Source organism: Polistes canadensis, unplaced genomic scaffold (assembly GCF_001313835.1).
Source record: "Polistes canadensis isolate GaletaPanama2010 unplaced genomic scaffold, ASM131383v1 scaffold_111, whole genome shotgun sequence".
In the NCBI taxonomy this organism is placed as follows: domain Eukaryota; kingdom Metazoa; phylum Arthropoda; class Insecta; order Hymenoptera; family Vespidae; genus Polistes; species Polistes canadensis.
In genome coordinates, this window is record NW_014569658.1 from 49,740 (window position 1) to 72,633 (window position 22,894).

General features: G+C 28.7%; 1 protein-coding gene across 2 annotated transcripts in view; it reads left to right on the forward strand.

The window, feature by feature from the left end:
• The window catches only part of LOC106787699 (TOX high mobility group box family member 3-like), an 81,770-nt gene that overhangs the window by 40,375 nt on the left and 18,501 nt on the right, over positions 1-22,894 (forward strand). For both annotated transcript variants that reach the window (XM_014750275.1, XM_014750276.1), the window contains exon 2: positions 1,514-1,567. In XM_014750275.1, the coding sequence (XP_014605761.1) occupies positions 1,556-1,567 (12 nt within the window). In that variant the 5' untranslated portion in view covers positions 1,514-1,555. The remainder of the gene's footprint in view (positions 1-1,513; positions 1,568-22,894) is intronic.

Consider the following 22,894-nt stretch of genomic DNA (forward strand, 5'->3'; position numbering starts at 1 on the left):
TATTATTCGTTCGAAATACATACTGAATAGATATTTTTCAAATACATTCTCATAAGAGATAAATGGTAACAAATAACACACGTATGATTTATATACGTAAATATATGAGTAAAAACATCCTTTAAACATTTATTTTACTACTTTTTTTTTAATTTATAATAATAATAATTATTATTAGAACGGGTTTGTCAAATGGGAAATTGTAACGTGATATTATTCGTTTTTTTTTTTTCTCTCATATATAATAATAATAATAATTATTATTATTACTATTATCAATTTATGAGTTTGAATAAAACAAGAGAAATTGGAGAGATAATATCTCTCGCGAAATACTAATATTATTATAATTTATTTTATCTATTTATATTTGAAATATAATATAAACACAACCAGCCAGCCAGCCCACTGCTGCACAGGTAAAACGCATACACACATAGAGAAAGAGAGAGATAGACAGATAGAGATAGATAGATAGAGAGAGAGAGAACACATGATGACACACATACAAATACACACATATTAAGGATCTATTAAAGCAATCGAGTGTTCCGATCGAACGCGGTAAATACTGTACGCATACACGAAATGCAAATTATCCATCGGTAATTTAATTGCCCCGGCCAATTAGAACTAGTAAATATAATAATGTTATATTATCATATTTGGCGAATCGTAATATTTTATCATTCCCATTACGATATTCCGCGGGCGACGTTTATCCTCCGACGATATTATATTTATCGTACTGCAAATCATAAATTGCAACTCTCTCTCTCTCTCTCTCTTTCTCTCTCTTTCTCTCTAATTTGTGAGCTTGTCGCTCGGAAATTGGACGTTGAATTTATCGGACGACAGGGTTATTAATTACGAATTATAACTTTCCTCGTTTTCGTAGTAGTAGTAGTAGTAGTTAGTCGTCATAGTCGTTGCTTTTGTTCAATTTTATTACATTAAGTTGCATTTACGAACAACGGACAAGGATACAATAATAGTGGGCGGTGGGTGGTGAGGGGGAGTGGAGAAGTTGATAGACGAACTTTATCGTATGTGAATAAATGAATATGAAGAAGTTTCGTTTTAAATGAAGGATGAAATTAAAAAATAATAAAAAAAGAAATTATATATATATATAAAGATGATAAATATAATTAAGCGAAAACTTACGTATAAAAAGAAAAGAAGAAGAAGAAGAAGGAAAAAAACATCGTTGACATATATAAGAAACGTAATAATAATAATAATAATAATGAAGAAAATAAAAAAAAAATGTTGACTCGACGGAATCTTTATTACTTACATTATTTCTCATTTATTTACATGGGGTATTACTTCATACCTTATCAAATAAAAATGACACACACGATGTCATCTTACGTCACAATTATTCTTTTCTTTTTATATTTCATAAATAATTTACCTAATACTATTTTCACATATATATGTGTGTGTGTATATCATTATGTGTTAGGTTTAATAATAATATATATTTATTATTTTTCATTTGTTTCAGAGAAACGACAATCTCGATTTGTCCTTGAACGACGGTTACAATATGGCTGACCAGGTGAGCGATTTGTCGATTAATTTTTCCCCATGAGTTGAATGTTCCTCCTCCTCCTCTTCCTCCTCCTCCTCCTCCTCCTCCTTCTACTTTTTCTTTTTACTAAAGCTGTTTTCAAACGTTGCGTTGTGTCGTCTCGGGTTGAACGACAACGAAAAACCGGTTCATGTTGGTTTGTTGGTTCATCGGCCATCATTATCTTCCACCATACCACCCACCCCCACTTCTTTCATCCACCTTTACTTTCTTTCTTTCTTTCTTTTTTTTCTCTCTCTCTCTCGCGAGAATTACCTTAGCAACTTTTTACGAGGTCTTCATCCTTTTCCGCTCTCTCTCCCCCCCCCCACTTACCCCTACACCACCAGCTATTGAAGTAAACGAATAATGATGAAAGAAATATTTCATGCGAATACCTGAAGAGTTACAAGCAATTACCGTCTCCTTTTAGCACCTAACTACGACGATTCCCACCCTCACCCCCTACCCATCCGCCCTCTTCCTACCAGTTCCCATCCCTTTCGAAGACAATCTTAAGGTACCGAAGAAAATAACTTGCTGAATTAAGGTAGAAGGAAAACAACAACAAAAAGAACAAAATACGAATAATAAAATCAATTGAAATGAAATGAAATAAAATAATAAATGTGAAAAAGGGGTTTAAACAGGGTTATTACCTGCCGCCATTTTGTTTTTTTTTTTTTTTTTTCTGTCCCCTTTTGTAAATTCCTCGGATTTTTCATTCGTTACGAAAATAATTCGTTGGCTCGTTGTTCAATATAAATAAAATCGGAAGAAAAGAGGGAAATGGGTGGGGAGGAGGGGGAGGGGCGTAGGGGGGAGGAGTCGGATTGATTTTAAATAAATAAACAAATGAATGAATAATGATTTTTTTATAACGAAAAATAAACAGGACAACAACAAGAACGCGTTTGTGCATATAGAGGGGGTATGAGGGGATAGGAGGAGATTAATTAAATTTATAAAGGAAATAAGGACAAAAATCAATACACGAGAGAGAGAGAGAATTGTATTAATGAAAAATTGTATTATATGTATGTATGTATATATATATATATGATGGTACCGATAATTATGACTGGAGTGAGGTATGCAAATTGAAAAGATTGATTTTGTGATTTAATTTATATTACTGTGTTTTCCTTGTATTATTAATAATTTTTCTTTTTATTCTTGTTTTTTTTTTATACATATAAATCATGAAATGAATGTTTTCAATTTGCATAGCCCAGACTGTTATAATTATCGACACACACACACACACATATATTTAATACAATATATATTTAAAGTTATAAATTGATTTAGAAATTATCTTTCCTCAATTAATAATTAAAACACAAAACAAAAAAAATCAAGAATAAAAATTCTACATATTATTCTCATTGACAGAGGATTATTTTTATCTAATAATATCTCGAATAAATTATAAATTTGTTTCAGAATAAAACAAATTTTATCCTTGCATACTTAAACACACACACATATCGAAAATAAAAAAGGGAAGAAAAGAAATGCAATGGCAATGCAACATAAGATAATAATATAACATAGTATATATATATATAACCATGGTCAACACCCACCCACACGAGCAAACATTAAACACATATTTATTTGTCGTGATCTGAAGTCACTCGATATATCTGCTTCCTTCGTACTTACACCTTTATATATATGTATGTATGTATGTATGTAATATTTATGTAAATGTTTGCACCGCGCTTACGTAACGACAATAACGAGTTATATAATATTATCGATTATGCAATCTCTCGCAGCTGTCGGTACATTATTCAAAGGGGAAGCATGGAGAAGGGGTGATGGTGGTGGGGGGTATAATAGTGGAGGGGTAAAGAGATTAAAGAGAAACAGAGTGGGAGGGGGGAGTTGAAACGAAATTGTATATTGAGTATATATATACATATATATATACATATGAATAAAAAGTTTCGTTCATATTTTAATGAAAAATTTAAATACATTTATATCAGATTTTTTTTTTCCCCAATTATTTCGTATCCAATCTTTTTAAAATTATTTAAAAAATCTGTCTTATTATATATATATATATAAAATGTCAATGTAATTTTTTTTATCGATGAACATGCGACACTGCAAGTGCTGCATCAGTTTTATTCAATTTTTTTCCTACGATTTCATGGACTTTTCGAGAATGGTTGGTTGGATCGACGAAAACAAAAGTGCATCTTTAGATTTTCCAAATAGAAAATATTTGAACAAGTTTTGCGTTACACGCATGTGTTCTGATATATTGCATCATGTCCATAAACATCATAAATCTTTTGACCAAACTTCGAGTTAACGTTCTGTGCCTGCACTCCCCTTGTTTTTGTAATCAAATTTCCAAATACATCGAATACCCTTTTTTTCTTCTTCTTTTTTTCATTATTATTTTCATTCATTTACCCGAACGCAATGACTTTCGCTCGTTTTAGTTTTTTTTTCTTTTTTTTTCGTGTAATTATTTTATGATGTGTCAGATTTCAAACGCAAAACAAGTATTTTGCCAGATCCGATTTAATGTAACCCGAATGAATGGTTATACGATTCCTAAATTCAATTCAGAACAGAGAGAGAAAGAACGGCAAGTAAATACGAAAGAAATTTTTGATTCAACGAAATATAAATAAATGTATATGAGCATTTTAATTATACTTTATATATCCGGTCGAATGTTTTTATATAACGTTGTATTGGTAGAAATTTTAATTTCGTATCACATCGCGAAATATTCCATTACGAAAAAAGATATTAGTTAGATCAGATAGTAGATAGATAGATAAATAGACGGATAGATATATATCAATATATATATATAATAGGTAGACAGGAATTAAAAATATCCTTTTGACATATTCTACACGTTATTAAATGTTGCTTTACATTTTTATTTTATTTTTCTTTTTTTTTATTCCATGCAGCGACACATTTCAACCGCCTTTTTGCATTTTCCACATATATGCACACACGCACACATACACGGCCCTTTTCTCTTTGCCATATTACTTCTAGTCAAAACCACGTTTTTCTTTTAATTTTAATTTTAATTTTTTAATATTCCTTTCTTTTTTTTTCGTTTACTTTTTTCATCTTTACGCTCACTTCACTTATCCGAACTCTTTCTTTTTCTTTCACTGTGTTCGGTACGTAATTATTTTTTTTTTATTTCTTTTTCCTTTTTTACTAATACATATATTTCATTTATTCGTGATATTTTTGTCATTGTAAAAAAGAGAAATCGTTGTTGAACGCGCGCGAATGTTAAATCGACAAATATTATTCCACCATTTCGATTATTAGCACATTGAATAATAAAATAAGCTAATGTAAGAGTTGAAGTTGAGTTTTAATTTTAGTTAAACGACAAATTTATTGGCCAGGCTGGTAATATAACTTCTAAACGGTATAATAAAATTGTCGTTAATTTAAAATAATAATAATAATTATTATAAGAAGAAAAAGAAGAAGTAGAAACTTCGCGAAGATATTTGTATTTACAATATGTCAATGTGTGCTCATTAAAAATTCTACGACGGTTGTCTATATATTTTATCTGATATTTTTTTTCTTTTATTCTTTTTTTCTTTTTTTTTTTTTTTTTTTTCCCCATATTTACACATAATACAACACATATATAATTTTCTAATTTTAAACACGTTAAATAAATGTAAAGATATTCCAAAGCAAACAAGTTTTGACGTAAGACCCATTAATAAATTTCTAAAACGTATGTGTTGACATTGGTAAGAAAAAAGAAAAAAAAAAAGAAGAAGAAGTTAAAAGAAAAAGAAAAAAGAAATGAAATAATAAAAATTAACGATAATAACGATTTCGCGAACGAAATTGAAAATTAAACGCAATCGAACTTTGATCGAAATCATATTATAATATAATTTATCGCAACGACAAATATACATTTTGAAATTATACATACAAATCAATGATCCTACGACGATTAACATTATTATTATTATTATTATATCATTCATTCATTTCAATATATATTTTATTTTATCTAATAAATAAATAATAATCCAATAGAAGAGAGAAACACCAATATAATATATAAATCTTATAAGATGATAATATAATAATAATCCATACAAAATTATATATTTTCTTGTAAAAAAAAAATCTTCTCCCACCCTCCTCCCTCCTACCCCACTTTCATTTCTTATCTTTTCCATGGATGTTTTTCTTTTCTTCTTCTTCTTCTTTTTTTTTTTTTGCTATCATTAAAGTACGTTCTCACGACTAGCAGTGGTTATATCTCATTTCATTAACGTGTTTTGTTGGGCTTCTAACGTATACTTAGGATGAGAAGAAATAAAAGGGGTGGGGTGAGGTAGGGTGGGGGTGAAGTAAAGGGAAGGGAAGAGAAGAAAAAGGAAGAGAAGAGAAGACTAGAGTATACTATGCAAGTCCTTAATTGGCATTCTAGAATTAGTTATTTTCCAACCTACCCCCTCCCCTCCCCTTCCCCCTTCTCTCCCATTTACCCTCCTCCTATCGTCTATTGGATACATCACTACACACAAAAACACTAACGTGGATGGATAATAGTGTACAATTGTAATTACACGTAGGAATTAACGTAGTTTTGTAGTAGTAGTAGTAATACTGGGGTGGGGAAGGAGGGGGGGGGAATGTAATTCTTAGTTCGCGTGTAAGCAAGCGCGCATGACTCTTCAAGGTGTTTTCTTCTCTTACCATTCGACAAAGTGCTTGTCTAATGTAAACAGGTCGATAAAAAGGAAATAAAGTTTTTCTTTTTATTTTTTTTTTTTATTTTTTTATTAGAAAGAGAAAGAAAGATAAGAGAGAGAGGGAGAGGGGAACTTGGTACTACTCTCATTCTCGTTTTTCTCTTCTTCTTCTTCTTCCTCCTTGTTTCTTCTCTTCTTTCTCATAATCTTCATCGTTCTCGTCGTCAAAATTTACAACGAGTAATAGAAAGAGAGAGAGAGAGAGAGAGAGAGAGAGAGAGAGTATCATTTTGCGTTTCATCTCGTGGTGTTCTTTTAGTTTATTTGAAATCGTACGAGATCACGTAATAATGTCAATTACGTTGTCAGCTATTACACGAAATGGGATGGGGGGGGGACGGGAGAAGAAAAGGGAGAGAAAGAAGGGGGAATGATAATTAACACCAACGATGGGGGAAGAGAGAGTAATAGGAAAAGAAATGGTTTTTTTTTTTCGGTTTTGTGAGAATGAGAATGAGAATGAGAAACAAACGAGGAGGAGGAGGAGGTGGAGAGGGAAGGGGGAAGCATAATATATTTAATCGAACGGGGTTGCGGTTTCTCGTTTATCGAATTTTTTTAATTATTCTTTTTTTTTAATGATACGATATATTCATATAAAATCCGCTTGATATTTATAAATATATTATTTATTACATTTTGTATTTGTTGTTGTTGTTAAATGTTAAATTTATTATTTATAATTATTCTCTCGATTAATTTTTATTATTCATATTATTATGCTGAATGTGTAGTTATTTTTTTTTTTGTATATATATATATAGAACACATTTGACCTAAAAAAATAAAACGCATACTACTAATATGTGACCGAAGCGAATAAAGTGTGTGTTTAAATTATAATATTAAATGGTTTATCTAGAAGGACGTATGTTAATGGCTTTTTTTTTTCTTTTCTTTTCTTTTCTTTATATGGTACAATTTATGATTATTGAAATACCAAGCGAAGAATTTAATACTGTGTTGTTGTTGCCTGACTTCAGTTTTAATATTCCTAATGCACGCCTCCTACGCGTGTCGGAATATCGAAAACAATTTTTTTTTTCTTATTTTTTTTTCTTTTTCGTATATATTCAATTTGAGACAGTGTGTGTTGTTCCTGTTCCATTTAATAAATTACTTTTTTTATTATTGAATTATTATTATTATTATTATTATTATTATATATATTTTTTTAAAAATATTTCTTCTACTTTAATTAAAATTAAAAACGAAAGAAACGAATAATATTTCTTTTTAATATTTGTCGCCCCTATTGTAAATTAAAATAAAATTCAACGTGTACAATAATCTTTCTTCTTTTAGAGAACAAAGACACACACACACACATTAATTCAATTAAATTTATAATTCGAGAACGTAACAAAAGTGGGGGGTGGGGTGGGGATAATGTTTCATATACATATAAAATATATTAACTAATAAAATGTTATTTTTTTAAATCCGATATATTATATCGTGTTTTGCGTGCTGTTAACCTGCGACATGAAAAAAACAGAAAAATAGAAAGAGGAAAAAAAAACAAGTTAATGAAATGTGAAAAAGAAAGAAAGAAAGATGGAAAGAGAAATATTGTTGATTTATTGTACGTGCATACATGTGTGTATTTGTATATGTGATGGTGATAATATTGGTATTGGTGTATAGTAAACGCTTGACTGAACAACTTGCTTCTAGTCGAATTAAATATTGAACGTGTAGAGAATGTCGAATCGATATATCAATACGCACACACACACACACACACATCAAACTACTACTACGAAATAAAATGAAATAATGAAATAAAGAAAGAAAAACATTGAATGTAAGTTACTTTGTGACAAAGATACCGTCCCCAACCGGAGCTAATCGCAAACGTCGAGGGTTTTTCTGACAAATGACTGATTTATATCGTACTCTGGAAATTATTGACGGATCTTGGGAAACAATAACAATAACAACGACGACGACAACTATGATGATAATGATTATGATGATGATGATGAAAAGTAAAAAAATTAAAGATGAAAAAAACAAGAAGTAAAAAAGAATATAAAGAAGAACAACAAGCGGATGAGTAGGAGGAGGCGGGTGGGGAGGGGAGGGGGAGGAGGAGGAGGAGGAAAACGATTTACCGTAATTGATCTCAATTGCGATAATTAAGCATACACGCTGACTAATCCCTATATTTCCTACTATTTGCATTTGATGATACATCATCAACGACGAGTACGTATACGTGGGCGTATATAACGTGTAATATATTAAATATATTCGTCCGATTTGAAATTGTTGACTATAAAGTAATTATTTAATCAATTAATTAATATACATAATTAATTAATTCAATCAAAATTTTTCGTAATGTATATTTTTCATTTTTCTCCCCCCTTTTTTTTCTTCTTCTTCTTTTTTTTTAAATGATCAAGCGTGTTCGGTTGATGATGAGACAGATAATTACACAAGTAATTTGTTAAGTAATTAAATGGATATATGTATATATATATACAATTAAATAAATCGATCCCCTCGTGTGTATTCCGAATTTGTTTATTTTATTCTTTTTTCTTTATCTTTTTCTTTTTTTTTTATTTTGTTCAAATTCACCTTAAACAACAAGCAATAATTAAATGTTAATTAATTAATTAATTATCTCTCGTGTGTGTGTGTGTGTGTGTTATTCGTAATTTATTGTTTGAAATATTCGATCAATAATAATATACAAAATAGACACAAATATTTCATAATTCGTATCTACATATATGCGATAATAAATCGAATATTTAAATTGAAAAATTCGGTCGGTAATGCAGAAAAGCGGGCATTTTGTGAACTGTCGGTAATAAAGAACGATGAATTGAATATATCAGTCGGTAATGTAGAACATATAGGAAATATAACAAACATATTTAAATACATTTTTGTTCTTACTTTACGAAATATTCGTTTCGCATAATTAAACATTGTTTAACAATACAATTGCAAACAAAATGATTTCTATTTTTCATCCCAACTCTCATCTTCATCATACACACTTTCTCTATATTATCTTTGTAGTTCTATTATATTATAGAAAAGCTTTTAAAAAGCTTTCGAAGATAATTTTGCCATACACTCGAGAGAAACATAACAATAATTCAATATATTTCAAATTATTATTCAATATAATACATTGACGTGTTTATGGTCGTGGTTATTCATCATTAAGATTTCTTCGATTAATTGAACGTACTTTCGCTCTCCTCGTTTTTATACCCATATATATATACATACATACACATAGAAGATACTCACACACATATAAAATAATATAAACTTTCTTTCCATCAAGAGAAGATCGTATCGTCTTTATTCTTTATCGATTCACGAAGAAATCGTTTTCAATCTTCTTCAAATAAGTTACTTATGATATATAGAAAAAAAAAAAAAAAGAAAAAAAAAAGAGTAATTCGATGATTGGATTGGATTGGATTGGATACTATAGAAACTTGTACTTACTTACTTCTTTTAATACTTTATCTCGTAAAAAGAGAATAAGAAAAAAAAAGTGAAGAAGAAGAAGAAAAAGAAAAAGAAAAAGAAAGATGAAGGGGTAGGAGGTGGGAAGGTTGGGGGGTGGGTGGGTTATACATCGATCGATTAAAAATTGGACCCGGTTGAGTGGGAAGAAATCGCTGAAAAAAAAAAAAGAAAAAAGAAAACCAAATCATTCGTTGAGAACTATATAAAAAAAAAAAAAAAAAAAAAAAAAAAGGGGGGGAAAAAGTTCAAAGAAATAAAATGTAAAAGAATAAAAAGTATGGCCGATTAGTAGTGGGGACGAATTGGAGTTTAATTAGCGAATCGTCGAGATGAAGAACGTCACCCTTTCTCTCTCTCTCTTTCTCTCTTTTTTTTCTTTTCCATTTTTTTTTAATCGCAAAAACCCGATTACGAGTGGTAGGCCCGAGCAGATTTTTTCTTTTTCCTTTTTTTTTTTTTTTTTTTACTTGCTATTAAGGGTGCTACAGGAGGACAATGGTATAAAAAAGGGGATAGAAAAGGGAAAGAGAGAATATATGTGTACGTATATGTATGTGTAAAAAAAAAAAAGAAAAAGAGAGTCAGAGAGAGAGAGAATATATAAGAGAACTAGAAAGAAGAAAATAAGAGAGAGAGAGAAAGAGAAAAAAAAGTTATATAAAGAAGGGATATAAAAAATAAAAGTGAAAGAGTGAATGAGATGAATAAGAAAATAAGAAAAAAAAATTAAAGAAAGAGAGAGAGAAAAAGAATGAATAAAGAAAGGAAAGGATTGAAAAAGAGAGAGAAAAAAAAGAAAGAAAAAGAGAAAGAACGAGTGAGTGAGTGAGAAGAATAAGAAAATAAAAAAATTCAAGCAAGAAAGAAGATAGGAAGGAAAGGATTGAGAAAGAGAAAGAAAAAAAATGTGTGAGTGAGTGAGTGAAAAGAATAAGAAAATAAAAAAATTCAAGCAAGAAAGAAGGAAGGAAGGAAAGAATTGAGAGAGAAAGAAAAAATGTGTGAGTGAGTGAGTGAGAAGAATAAACAAAAATAAAAAAATGAGAGAAAGAGAAAGAAATTGAGAGCAATAAAAAAAGAAAGAAGGAAGGAAGGAATGGAAAGATTGAGAGAGAAAACGAATGAACAAGTAAGTAAGTAAATGAGTGAGTGAAATACTTGAGTAAAGTATAGACGAATACATAACTGTGTAGTACCTCTAATTAACTAATGCCAACGACGGATTTTATCGCCCTTCTAATCGGCCCGTGAGAAAGAGACGACGATGAAGGAGCTATAAGAAGAAAAAACAGGGAGAGGAAGGGGAGAGAGTGAGGAAGAGGAGATTGAGGGTTGGGTGAAAGGGTGAGAAGGGCTAGGAAGAAGAAGAGGAGTAAGAGAAAAGCAAAACTTCGTTATCCTTCTTCGCCAAGCCAGTGCTGCTCCTCGTTAATTAGCTAGTTGTGCGCGCGCGCACGTTAGTTTGGCTTTTATGTGCGTCGTCGATTTCTCCTGAAACCCCCTTAAGCCCCCCCCCCTCACTTCGTCCTCTCACCAATCCTCTCTTTCTCTTGTGGAAGAAGCTCTCTTCGACGATATAAACGTAACAAGAACGTTTATTAAACTAATTGACGTTCTACTCGGTCGATCGATTCGCGTCCGTTCGCGTCTTGTTTTTTTCTTTCCTTTACTTTACTTTTTTTATTATTTTTTATCTTTATGATTATAGAAAAATATTGTTATGGGTGGTATGAAAGATATATATTCTCTAATAATAATAAAAAAAAAAAGCTTAATAAGGATAAGTTTTATATTTATATGAGACGTATCTTGCAGAAGGGGGAGCATATTTATTAAATTACACTTTTAAGAATTATTTATATTGTTATGGGAATGAGATAATGTAATGAAAAAAAAAAAATATAAGTATTTGTATCATTGAAGCAAGTTGATTTTATTTTGGTATACGTATAAGTTTAGATTTTTTTTACCGAGACGGGGTTAATTTTATTTTATATATTTCTATTTTAATTTATTATTTCGGTGTGTCGGCTTAAAAAAATAATTAAAAAGAAAAATAATAATAATAATAATAATAAAACGGAAATATCCCGCAATATTTATAATTATAATAATCATAATAATATTTTTCTCCAACGTAGAAAAAAAAAAAAAAGCAATAACATTGAGCGAGGAATTTTAATTAAAAAAATTTTCAAACATTTTTCCCCCGGTAATAAGGTTAATATTAAATTTAAGTATGTTGTATAATATATATATTCCAAAAGCGTTTGATTGATGCTTAACAACTTTTTATCTATATATATATATATATATATGTCTATTAAAAATACAAAATAAAATATTCCCCTTTTAATAATTAGATTTCAACGTCGTCGTCGTCGTCGTATCACCAAATGAAAAAACTTTTTATTGCCAGTGAATAATGAATAAATGATGATGATATAACACACACACACACACACACATACACACCACACACCCTTCATACAGTTTTACTTATATAACTTTATCAATTTTCTCTAGTTTTTTGTTTGGCAAAGTTTAATCGATTTGACAAATGACCGAACCGAACGGTGGTTCATAATATCGATCCACACGTTTTAATGGGGCAAATGTTTATAACTACGTATTATAGTTTGTGATAATATTCAATGATTTCGTCTGACTGATTATGTTTTGCGTTGTCGTTTGATTTTTTTTTTCTTTTTTTTTTTTTTTCTCTCTCTCTCTGGAAAATCGTATGAAAAACATTGCATTACACCAACGCCTACACACAGGCAACCCTTTTTACGAGGATGTCGTTCTACTTCAAGAGAAACGTAAAAGATTCATCCAATTCTATACTTTATAACGACCGGGGGATTTTTTTTCTCCTTTTTCTTCTTCTTCTTCTTCTTCCTTTTTTTTTTTTTTTTTTTTTCTTTTTTTTTTTTTTTTTTGTTTTTTCTTTCTCCTTTATTCATCATCCCTCTCTTTCTTCTCATCTTCTTCACTTTACCTATTTCTTTAGAAAGTCGTTTTTCAATGCCATGTATATATATATATATATATATATATATATATACGTTCTTGATATATCCTTCCTCGACGTTTTATATCTCTCTCTTTCTTTCTTTTTCTCATTTCTAAGTTTAACTCGTGTATCTCTTTCTTTTTTATCGACCGAGTCCAACTCCTTTTTTTTTCTTTTTTTTTTATTTTTATTTTTTATTCTGTTTCTTTTTTTTCTACTTCTGTTTCTTTTTCATTAGAAAAAGGCCAAATGTAATAAAGAATTTTACGAGAGAGAAAAATGTAGATTTTTATTTATTCTTTGATTTCTTTTTTTCGTCTTCTTTTTCTTTCGTAGAATTAAAAAAATTAAATTAAATCTCTCTCTCTCTCTCTTTATCAGAGAAGAAATAAAATAGGATAGAAATATAGATATAGAAATAGAAATGTACATTTTTTATCTTCTTTCGCTAAAGAATATTTTGAAGTGAAATATAAAATTTCTTTAACAAGAAATAAAATGTTAAATGAGAAGGGGAGATTAAAAATCGTGGATTTTTCATTTTTCTTTTCCTTTTTTTTTTTTTTACTTTTCCACTTTTATATAGGATTAAAAAATTAAAATTAAATTTCTTTATAGGAAATGAAAAAGAAAAAGAAGAGAATTTCCGTCTTACTCGTAAGAGTTTCTTTCTTTCCCCCTTTCTTTCTTTTTTTTACGCGAATGACGATTTACGAGGAACGTTTTCTACGTGCCTTCGAATTCCCGGACGCGGAATGGAATTTCAATTTCCGGTGTACAACAGAGTAAGGCAGACAACCTACGCTCTTTCTATCTCTCTCTCTCTCTCTCTTTCTTGCTTACCTTGTCTGTCTACCTTTCGTCTACGTTGTCGTCTATTTCGTGATCGTTTATCCTTCTCAAATGAAATTTCGAAAGCTGTGAGAGAAACAACAACGGGTAAACCTAACTAACGTTTAAAATAACCGATAATATAAACTATAAATTTCATGCTTGGTAGCGTCAAACTATGAATTTACTATAAGTGTTTGTTATATGTGTGTCTCCTTATATGTATATGTATATATATATATACGAATACGTTTCCTTTATTATCTTTCTCACACTTTTGATCTTTTCTATTCTTTGATTTTCTTTATTCTCATAAAACTTTCGTCATACGAAACTTATACCATATGTCTGACGAGAATCGTTAATTCTATGGTCACGCTTACATGCAACTAAACTTTCTCCGCAAACGCCAGTTTTATTAATTATCTTTGCAATGTACTTTATCATCCACCCCACCCTTTTTCTTTCCTTTCTTAATCTTTTTTTATTTCAAATTAATTTTTCTTCTTTTTCTTTTGTTGTTTTTTTTTCTCTTTAATCTTATCTTCTGTCTGTCATGGTATAACAATTACGAGAAATAATAGTCTATCATATATATTTATTTTATCGTGTAATATAAAAATTGAATGTAATTGTAATTAAATATATTCGCGATAATTGAATTATTTTTAAGAATATTTTTTTTCTTTTTATAGATAATTATTCGAGAAATCTTATTAATAGTTACACGAATCGTTATTAGATTGAATTTATTAGGAATCAATTAACTTCTGTTTTAAATTCTGCGAGAAATAAAATACATGGAGAGAAAGAAACAAATTGTATATAATTTTGATTAAATATAAAATAGATTGAAGTTCTTTCGTAACTTCATAATGATGTTAACTTAAATCTACTAAAAATGACGTAACTAATAATACGTGTATAACCATACTCAAGTTTATTATAAAATCCTTATTATATATTTCAGTTCAATTCGTAAAAAAAAGAAATAAATCATAATAATAATAATAATAATAATTGAATCTCTCACACGTTATGAAACACTTTTAAATTTTCTTTTCATCATATAGAATGAATCATCGAGAAAATAATGAAAAAGTTTAATACATTTTCATTACTCTTGTAATATAATAATTACGAAATATATTAAATAATACATATAATATAATTATAGTTGTATACTTTTATATACATTTGATTATTAATCTTCAAAAATAAATCAATTCAAATAATGACGAGAGAAAATAAAACTCGATTCACTTTCATATTACTTTCAATCGGAGAGATGAGATTGACTTTATTTTTATTTTCTTATTTTTCAAAATAAAAACAAACGAAAAGGAAAGCGCATATAATAAATAAATAAAAACGATTTAGGTATATTAGAATCTTTGTTTAAAAAAGAAACACAAGAAAAACAAAAGTGATTGGCTCGTAAGTTGGAACTTTATTTAAATAAAAAAAACAAAATAAATAAATAAATAAACTTGACTGAAAGTCTTCTATCTCTTGGTGAACGGGAATCCATCTAAATAATATTTTCGCGAGAAAAGGAACGAAGTTTGTTGAATAAGAAGAAGAAGAAGAAGAAAAAGAAAAAGAGTTAGGATTGTGGGTGGGTGAGGAGAGTAGTGCAGGTAGGAAGGGAAGGAAAAGGGGTGCTAGTGAGAGAAGCGCAAGTTTTAACGAGATGGCGAAACGAGTTTAGTTCGACGAAGAAAAGAGATTTTGCTTTTTCTCCTTTACCTACCTTCTTCTTCTTCTTCTTCTTCATCATCTTCTTCTTCTTCTTCTTCTTTCTTCCTATCTCGATACAAAACCAGTTGTTTACTCTTTCTTCCCCCTTTTTTTAATATTTTTTTATCTCTTTCCTTTTAATTTAGCGCAAATTCTTGAAAATTTACTATTTGCGAGATAACAAAAAAAAAATATAAAAGAAAGTAGGAGTAGGGGAAGGGTAGTTGTGGTGGTGGTAGAAGAAAGAAAATTGTCGAAGAAAAATGGCAATTAACTTTCCTCGATTAGTTGAGAATATATATATATATATATATACATATACCACGTACATATATATACGTGTATAATGTATATATATATATACTTCGACTTTATTCGGTAAAATTGAGTCTAAAACTTTTTCTTTCCTATTTTTCTTTTATATCTCACCTCTTTATTTTACTTTTCGAGAAAATCACGGAACGGGAAAAGTTTACTTATATATATATATATGTATGTATATATATACATACATACATACATACATTGTTACATTGTCGTTTTATTTGAGCAAGTTTCCATCGTAATATCGTTCGAAATAACGATGTCGTGCAAGTAAGAGAAAAAGAAATAGAAATAGAAAAGCGTGGCGGCAGTGGTTGTGGGGGTGAGAAAGGGGTTAGTTTCGGGGTTTGAGGTGTGTGTGTGTGTGTGTATTTGAGAGAAAGGGTGGTAAAATAAAATGAATTTGGCGATAAAGCGAGTTTAGAGAATAGGATGTAATAAAGGGATTAATGGTGCATATAAATTTACTTTACATTTGTTAAAAGAGAACCCCCTACCAACCACCCCCACCCACCTCCACCTGTACTCTGGCACACCTGCATCGTTGGTTGTCGTCGTCTTTAGCGATATTAAACTAATCGTGTTTCTCTCTTACGTTTCTATTATCCTTTGTCCTTTGTCTTTCTCTCTCTCTCTCTCACTTATTTGTTTAGCATTGGCCACGCCTGGACACAATATTCGCACCAATTACTACTCAATATCGAACAAGAAAACTACCATTTCTCTTTTTCTCCCCCCTATCTCACCCCTTCCTCTTCCCATTCAACCCCCCTCATCGCAATTCTCTGAACAAGAGAATAAACGAGCTTTTTGTGTTTCCTATTATAAAGAGAAATAAAGTGAGTAAGAGAGAGAGAGAGAAAGAGAAATTGATTAATAAAGTTTATTAGCTTTCGTTATACACACGATAATGTAAAAATAAATAAATGTAATATATATTTAAAATAAGAGAATAATAAAAGAATGAAATAATAATAATAATGATGATGATATTAATAATAATAGGAAATAATCATGAATATTTGAATTAATTAAAATATGAATGTATAAAATAAAAGAGAGAGAGAGAGAGAGATGGATTTATTGGTAACGTTATTATCATTCTTTATAAAATATATAGAAAAAAGATAAAATCATATATATATATATATATGTAACTATAATATTAATAATAATAGAAATCAATGGTCCTCTGCTACGTTGGGATTATTTTGATAACTGTAATTTTGCATGGTTATAATATACCTGATATTAATTTGATAAGTAAAATGAAATCAACGTTATTCCTCCAAGCTTTTAATATAACTCTAATATATACAATAAACATTATTATCTATTGTTAAATGTAATTATCAATTTTTTTCGTTCATACATTATTTTTTTTAGATATTGTTACGTGATTTAAAAATATAAACATGTTTTTACTTAAACATATACTTTGGATTATTAATTCCTGTCTGATTATTAAAATCAATCTCAACGTAGACGTACGATTAGTAAAATTGATGGGTGACCCGTTGAACAAAAAAAAAATGAAAAAAAAGGGACGACAAGAAAATTCGAAACACACCCTCTTTGATAATAATTGATCAAGTATGAGAAAATGTTTGTAAAAAAGTTACTCGAATTTGTAATAGAAAGAATAATAAGAAACAATAATAATAATAATAGAAAGTAATCATAAACAATTAAATTAAAATCTAAATGGAAAATTAAAAAGAGAGAGAGAGAGAGAGAAAGATTGATTGATTGATTGATTGATTGATTGATTGATAAAGCTTATTGGCTGGCTTTCGTTCCATACAATAATGAATTAATAAAAAAGGGAATCAGATTATTATATTTAAAACAAAAATAATAATAATAATAATAATAATAAAATATAAAAGGGGAACCAATAATGGATGATTATATTGATGAGATAGAATAATAGCATTGAGAATATAAATAGGGAATCTTTTTGATTCATATATTCGACGTCACGTTTCTCTATCTTTCTCTCACTCACACACACACGTTCACTATCTTCTATCATTTTCTATTTTTATCTATCTATTTTACTCTATCACGATGAGTACACTTTCCGTCATACCAATATACAGATTTATTACATGTGTTTCTTTTATAAAGAAAAAATAATATTTTTATTATTGATGAAAAGAAACCCAATCTAGTTGAAAATTAATCATACGAAAATAGTTATTATAAATAAACAAAAAAAAACCTTCTCCTTCTTGTTTTTTTCCCAATGCTATAATAATGTTTATTCTCCTTGTTTCTTTTTTTAAATTTAATTATTCAATTTATTTTATATCGCGTGGATATATATATTTGTTTTTTGGCTTCTTTTTTTGTTTGTTTTATCCTTTTTAATTATTATTAACGTCCTTTCAATATCGAAGGCCGTTCTCGGTGGGTACGTTGCGCAATCAATTAGTAATTTAATAATTTTTGAATAAATTCATTTATGATTTATTAAATTTCTAATTAAAATTTTCATAAATTTTCCCCGGTTTAATAATTATAATTATATATTGCTAATGAATTTATTAAAATTTTAATCAACTCTCTCTATCTCTCTCTCTCTCTCTCTCTCTCTCACACACACACAAATACGTGTATAATCGCAAAATTGTGAAAAAGTTGGATTATTATTTTTCTTTTATCTGTTATTTCTCTTTTCTTATTAAAATGTGAAAAATTAGTTACGTCGAATTTGTTCCTCTTTTTTTTTTTTTTTTAATAACACATTTTAACGAAGATTAAAATATACTTTCGCATTATAGAGGAACCCACCACCCACCTATACACACACACATATATATAAAAAAAAATCGAATACGTGAAATATACATTATCTTATCGCATTCCCCTTTTTTCTATGTTCGATTATTTTTTTTTTTTTAAGAGAATCATTTTAATCACATCGAAACGAGAAGAACATTAATTAATCAGACAGGTGATAGGTTAAAAAAAAAAATTCTTCTGTCGATGAAAAGAGAGAAAGAAATAGGAAGAAATAGAAAAGAAGAGGGGGGTGGGGTGGAGGGAGGGGAACAAACCAAACGCCACTTTCAATCATGTTTAAAATTTAAGCTTCGCGTCATTTGACTAATTAAACGAGTTAGTTAGCCGGTTACACGATCGACATTGAAAGACCAGACCTCGGTTCGGCTCTTCATCATCGTTTACCACCAATAGGAACATCGAATTTCGATTTAATTCACACTAAAAGGATAATTATTTGCTACGATTAATTTTAGATTATCGATCGAATGCATATTATGGCGACATAGACGATGGTGGTGTGCGTGCGTGCATGCGTGCGGTTTACTTTAAACGATTCTAATTAATGTCTGCCCAAGTTTTTTTTTTTCCTACGAGATTTATAATGAAATAAATGAAAATTAAATAAAACAAAAATATCTATACACACAAACGAGAAGAAAATTAATTTTTCTTTGATATTTTTTTGTTTCCTCATTTCTAAGTTTCAATTCGCGTATACTTTTTTTTTTTATTTTTGATTGTTACACATTTCGATACATATTACAAACGTTATAATTAAATAAATCACAAAATAGGAAAAGAAAACAAAACAAAAATATCTAAACACACAAACGAGAAGAAAATTTAATTTTCTTTGACTCTTTTTTTCTTTTTGTATTTTTTTTCTGTAACACATTTTAATACATATTACAAACGTAGAAATAAAAGAGAGAGTTGTTAAATTTTTAACAACGAACACTATCATTCGAAATGTCCACAAGAAGAAGGTGAACACGAAACGATGTTTGTCGTACTTGCGAAACGTTCATAATAAACGCAAATATATGTATAATATGGTATTAATATATATACTAACTTTCTTATATATGTATATATACATTTGTAATAATAAAATACGAACGAATACATATATATATAAAATATGTAATTACATAAAGTAGAGTGAGAGAGAGAGAGAGAGAGAACATATTGTTTGCATTTAATATTGTTCCAGTTGTATTTCGCTATGACGTCAGTCGTTTATTCTCCATCCCTCGTTCTCACCGACACAATGTAGACACATATACATATACATACATATATACATATTAAAACAGCATACATAGGACTTTGGTATGTGTTCATCTGCTGCTAGATGTTTCTCTTTCTATCTATCTATTTATCTATCTATTTCTCTCTCTCTCTCTCTATATTTCATCTTTCAAATATATATATATGTATAAGACTTGCTATTAAATAATGCAATTCAACGATTTATGTAAATTGTAAAATTCTTTCTACCGTCAGGTGCGATAGTAGTGGTAGTGGTAGTAGTAGAAATAATAACCCACAATTTCTTGTCTAAACAACGTCATTAATATTTATCGTACCCGTGGTTTCTTATTATTCAGAGAAATATCACCCGGTATCAACTTTTATCAGTTATCACGTGAAAATAATGTAAAGTCATATAAAGAGAGAAAGAAAGAAAGATAGAGATAAAGAGAATAATAATAATAATAATATAAAAAGGAAAATAAAAAAAGAGTATGAATTATTATGCTATATATTATAAGATAAAAATGATTGTACAAACAATGTGTCACGATCAATATTTTATTCTTTATCGTGTTTATTATTAATTAGTAGAGAATATATTTTTCCTTTTTTTTTTTTTTTTTTTTTTTTTTTTTTGATAAATTTATTCTTTTTTCCTCCGCGGCAGATAAAATTTATTATTATCATTATTATTAGGGGAATATATATATATATATATATTCTTTTTACTTGCTTACTTTATGATTTTATTTTTTATTATTCTCATCTTTTATCGTAATCGTTCAATAATAATAATAATAATAATAATAATAATAATAATAATAATAATAGACCGATGAGATAAAACCATACCTTATTTCCATATAATTACTTTGGAACCTATATAAAATTTTATAATACTCCTGTTTGTATGCATGCATATATATATATATGTGTGTGGGAGTGTGTATGTATGAGAACGAGAACGAAAGAGAGAAAGATGATAAAGAAATTTAATTATTTATCGATTTAAACCTATATATATAAAAGATAGAAAGAGATAGAAAGATGATAAAAGAAATGAAATTATTTATCGATGTAAGCGAGTCACTAATACATATTGCGTGGCTCCGTGAGGTAAGCACAAATTTATAACACAATTGCTCAAGTTATTCCTAGCACGTTGCAACTCGGTTAATGATTCTACGGGATTGTTAAAAGAGTTATGTCGGAGATATTACGGCACGCGATAAATTCTGATCGTAAAGCCGCCGGCCCATTAAAGGTGTAGAAGAGGTGGTGAGGGTGGTGGTAGTGAGGGTGGGGTGGTAGTGAGGTGGTGAAACTCCGTTTTGTGTTCTCGAGCTAACGCGAAGGCGTACTTTTTTCTTTTTTATATATATATCCGATCAAATAAAAATATTTTTCTATCTTACTATTTCAACTATCTATCTATCTATCTGTCTCTCTCTCTCTCTCTCTCTTTTTATTTCTATTTCTATTTTTCAATTTTTCATATCGATCAAAGGCATTCAATTTAATAATACCGACATTCCCGTTGTTTTATCATCTTATAACAATCGATTTTTCTTTATTTATTTATTTATTTACTTGTTTCTTTGTGTTTATTTTGTTAAATTTTTTGTTTTATTATTATTACTTTTTTTATATACGATACTTTTGTTTGTTCATTTCGCAAAACAAATAGTACTATACACGATATATTTCCAAACTTTTTCGATTATTATTTTTTTAACGTTTTATATTTTATTATTTTATTTCATATGTGATATTTTTCCTTTTTTTTTTTTGTTCTTTAATTCTTTTTTCACAAGAGAAATAATAATAAAATAACGTATATATGGTGTGGGTATGAGATAATAAAAGATTATAAATGTGTATACGTTGTACGAGCGAGCAAGCAAGTCGACTGGTGTAATATTAGTGGAAGATAAATTGTACGATAAACGCGAGTTTAACCGTAGGAAAAAAAAAAAAGAAAAAAAATAAAGAATGAATATAAAAAGGAAAAAAAAGAAAAAGAAAATAAGAAATAAAAGGAGGGAGAAGAGAGAGAGAGAGAGAGAGAGAGAAGAAAAGAATTAAGATTAATAAATACATTATAGATGTTTAACAGTGTGTGTGTGTACGCGTTTATGTGTATTCTATCGTGTAAAACGAAATGCATACATGTATGTATGTATGTATGCATGTAATACAAATACTACTACTCGTTAGATAATATCTTTAGTGTTTGGCCATTTACGTGCCAAGAATAATAATAATAATAATAAAAATAATAACAACAACACGGATGTGCGACTCACGCGATCGTTACGAAATTTTTCCGAGTCCTCCGCACTTTTGTGTCTTCTAACTTCTTTTTCTTTTTTTTTTTTTAACAACGCGTATGAATTTTACACGTATACCACACACACACATGCATACACATTTGTACGGTTTAAGTAATAATATAATAAATAATTGTACACACGTAAAATAAGGGGGTGGTTTTTTTTTTGTTTGTATTTTTTTCTTTTTTTTTAATCAAGAATATTTCACTTTCGTAATAAACTCGATTTAATATTTTACGTTGGACACTTTTTCAAATAAACTTAAGTTATGCAACTTTTGTGTAACTATGATGATATATTAAGGCTATATAACTATCCCGTATAATTATGTAAATATATATACGTGTATGTGTATGTGTGTGTGTGTGTCAGTAATTATGAAAGTAATATAAGCTCTAAGTAAATCGTAAGAATTGAAAAAACTGATTTTTAAATGTAAAATATTTTATATATATACTATATATAAATATTATAAAATAATTAATATTAGAAAGATAAATATAACAAATATTCTTTTCAATTTTTTTTTTTCTTCTTTCACTTAATTCACTTTATCCCAGTTTATATTATAAAATAATTTTTGTAATATTTTAACTTAATCCACTTTCAAAATTACCAGCTCATATAAAATGCTATATATATATATATATATATAGATATACTTTATTACCAATTTCAAAGAATTATCTCGATAAAAAAGAAGGAATAAGATCTTTGATCATTATCA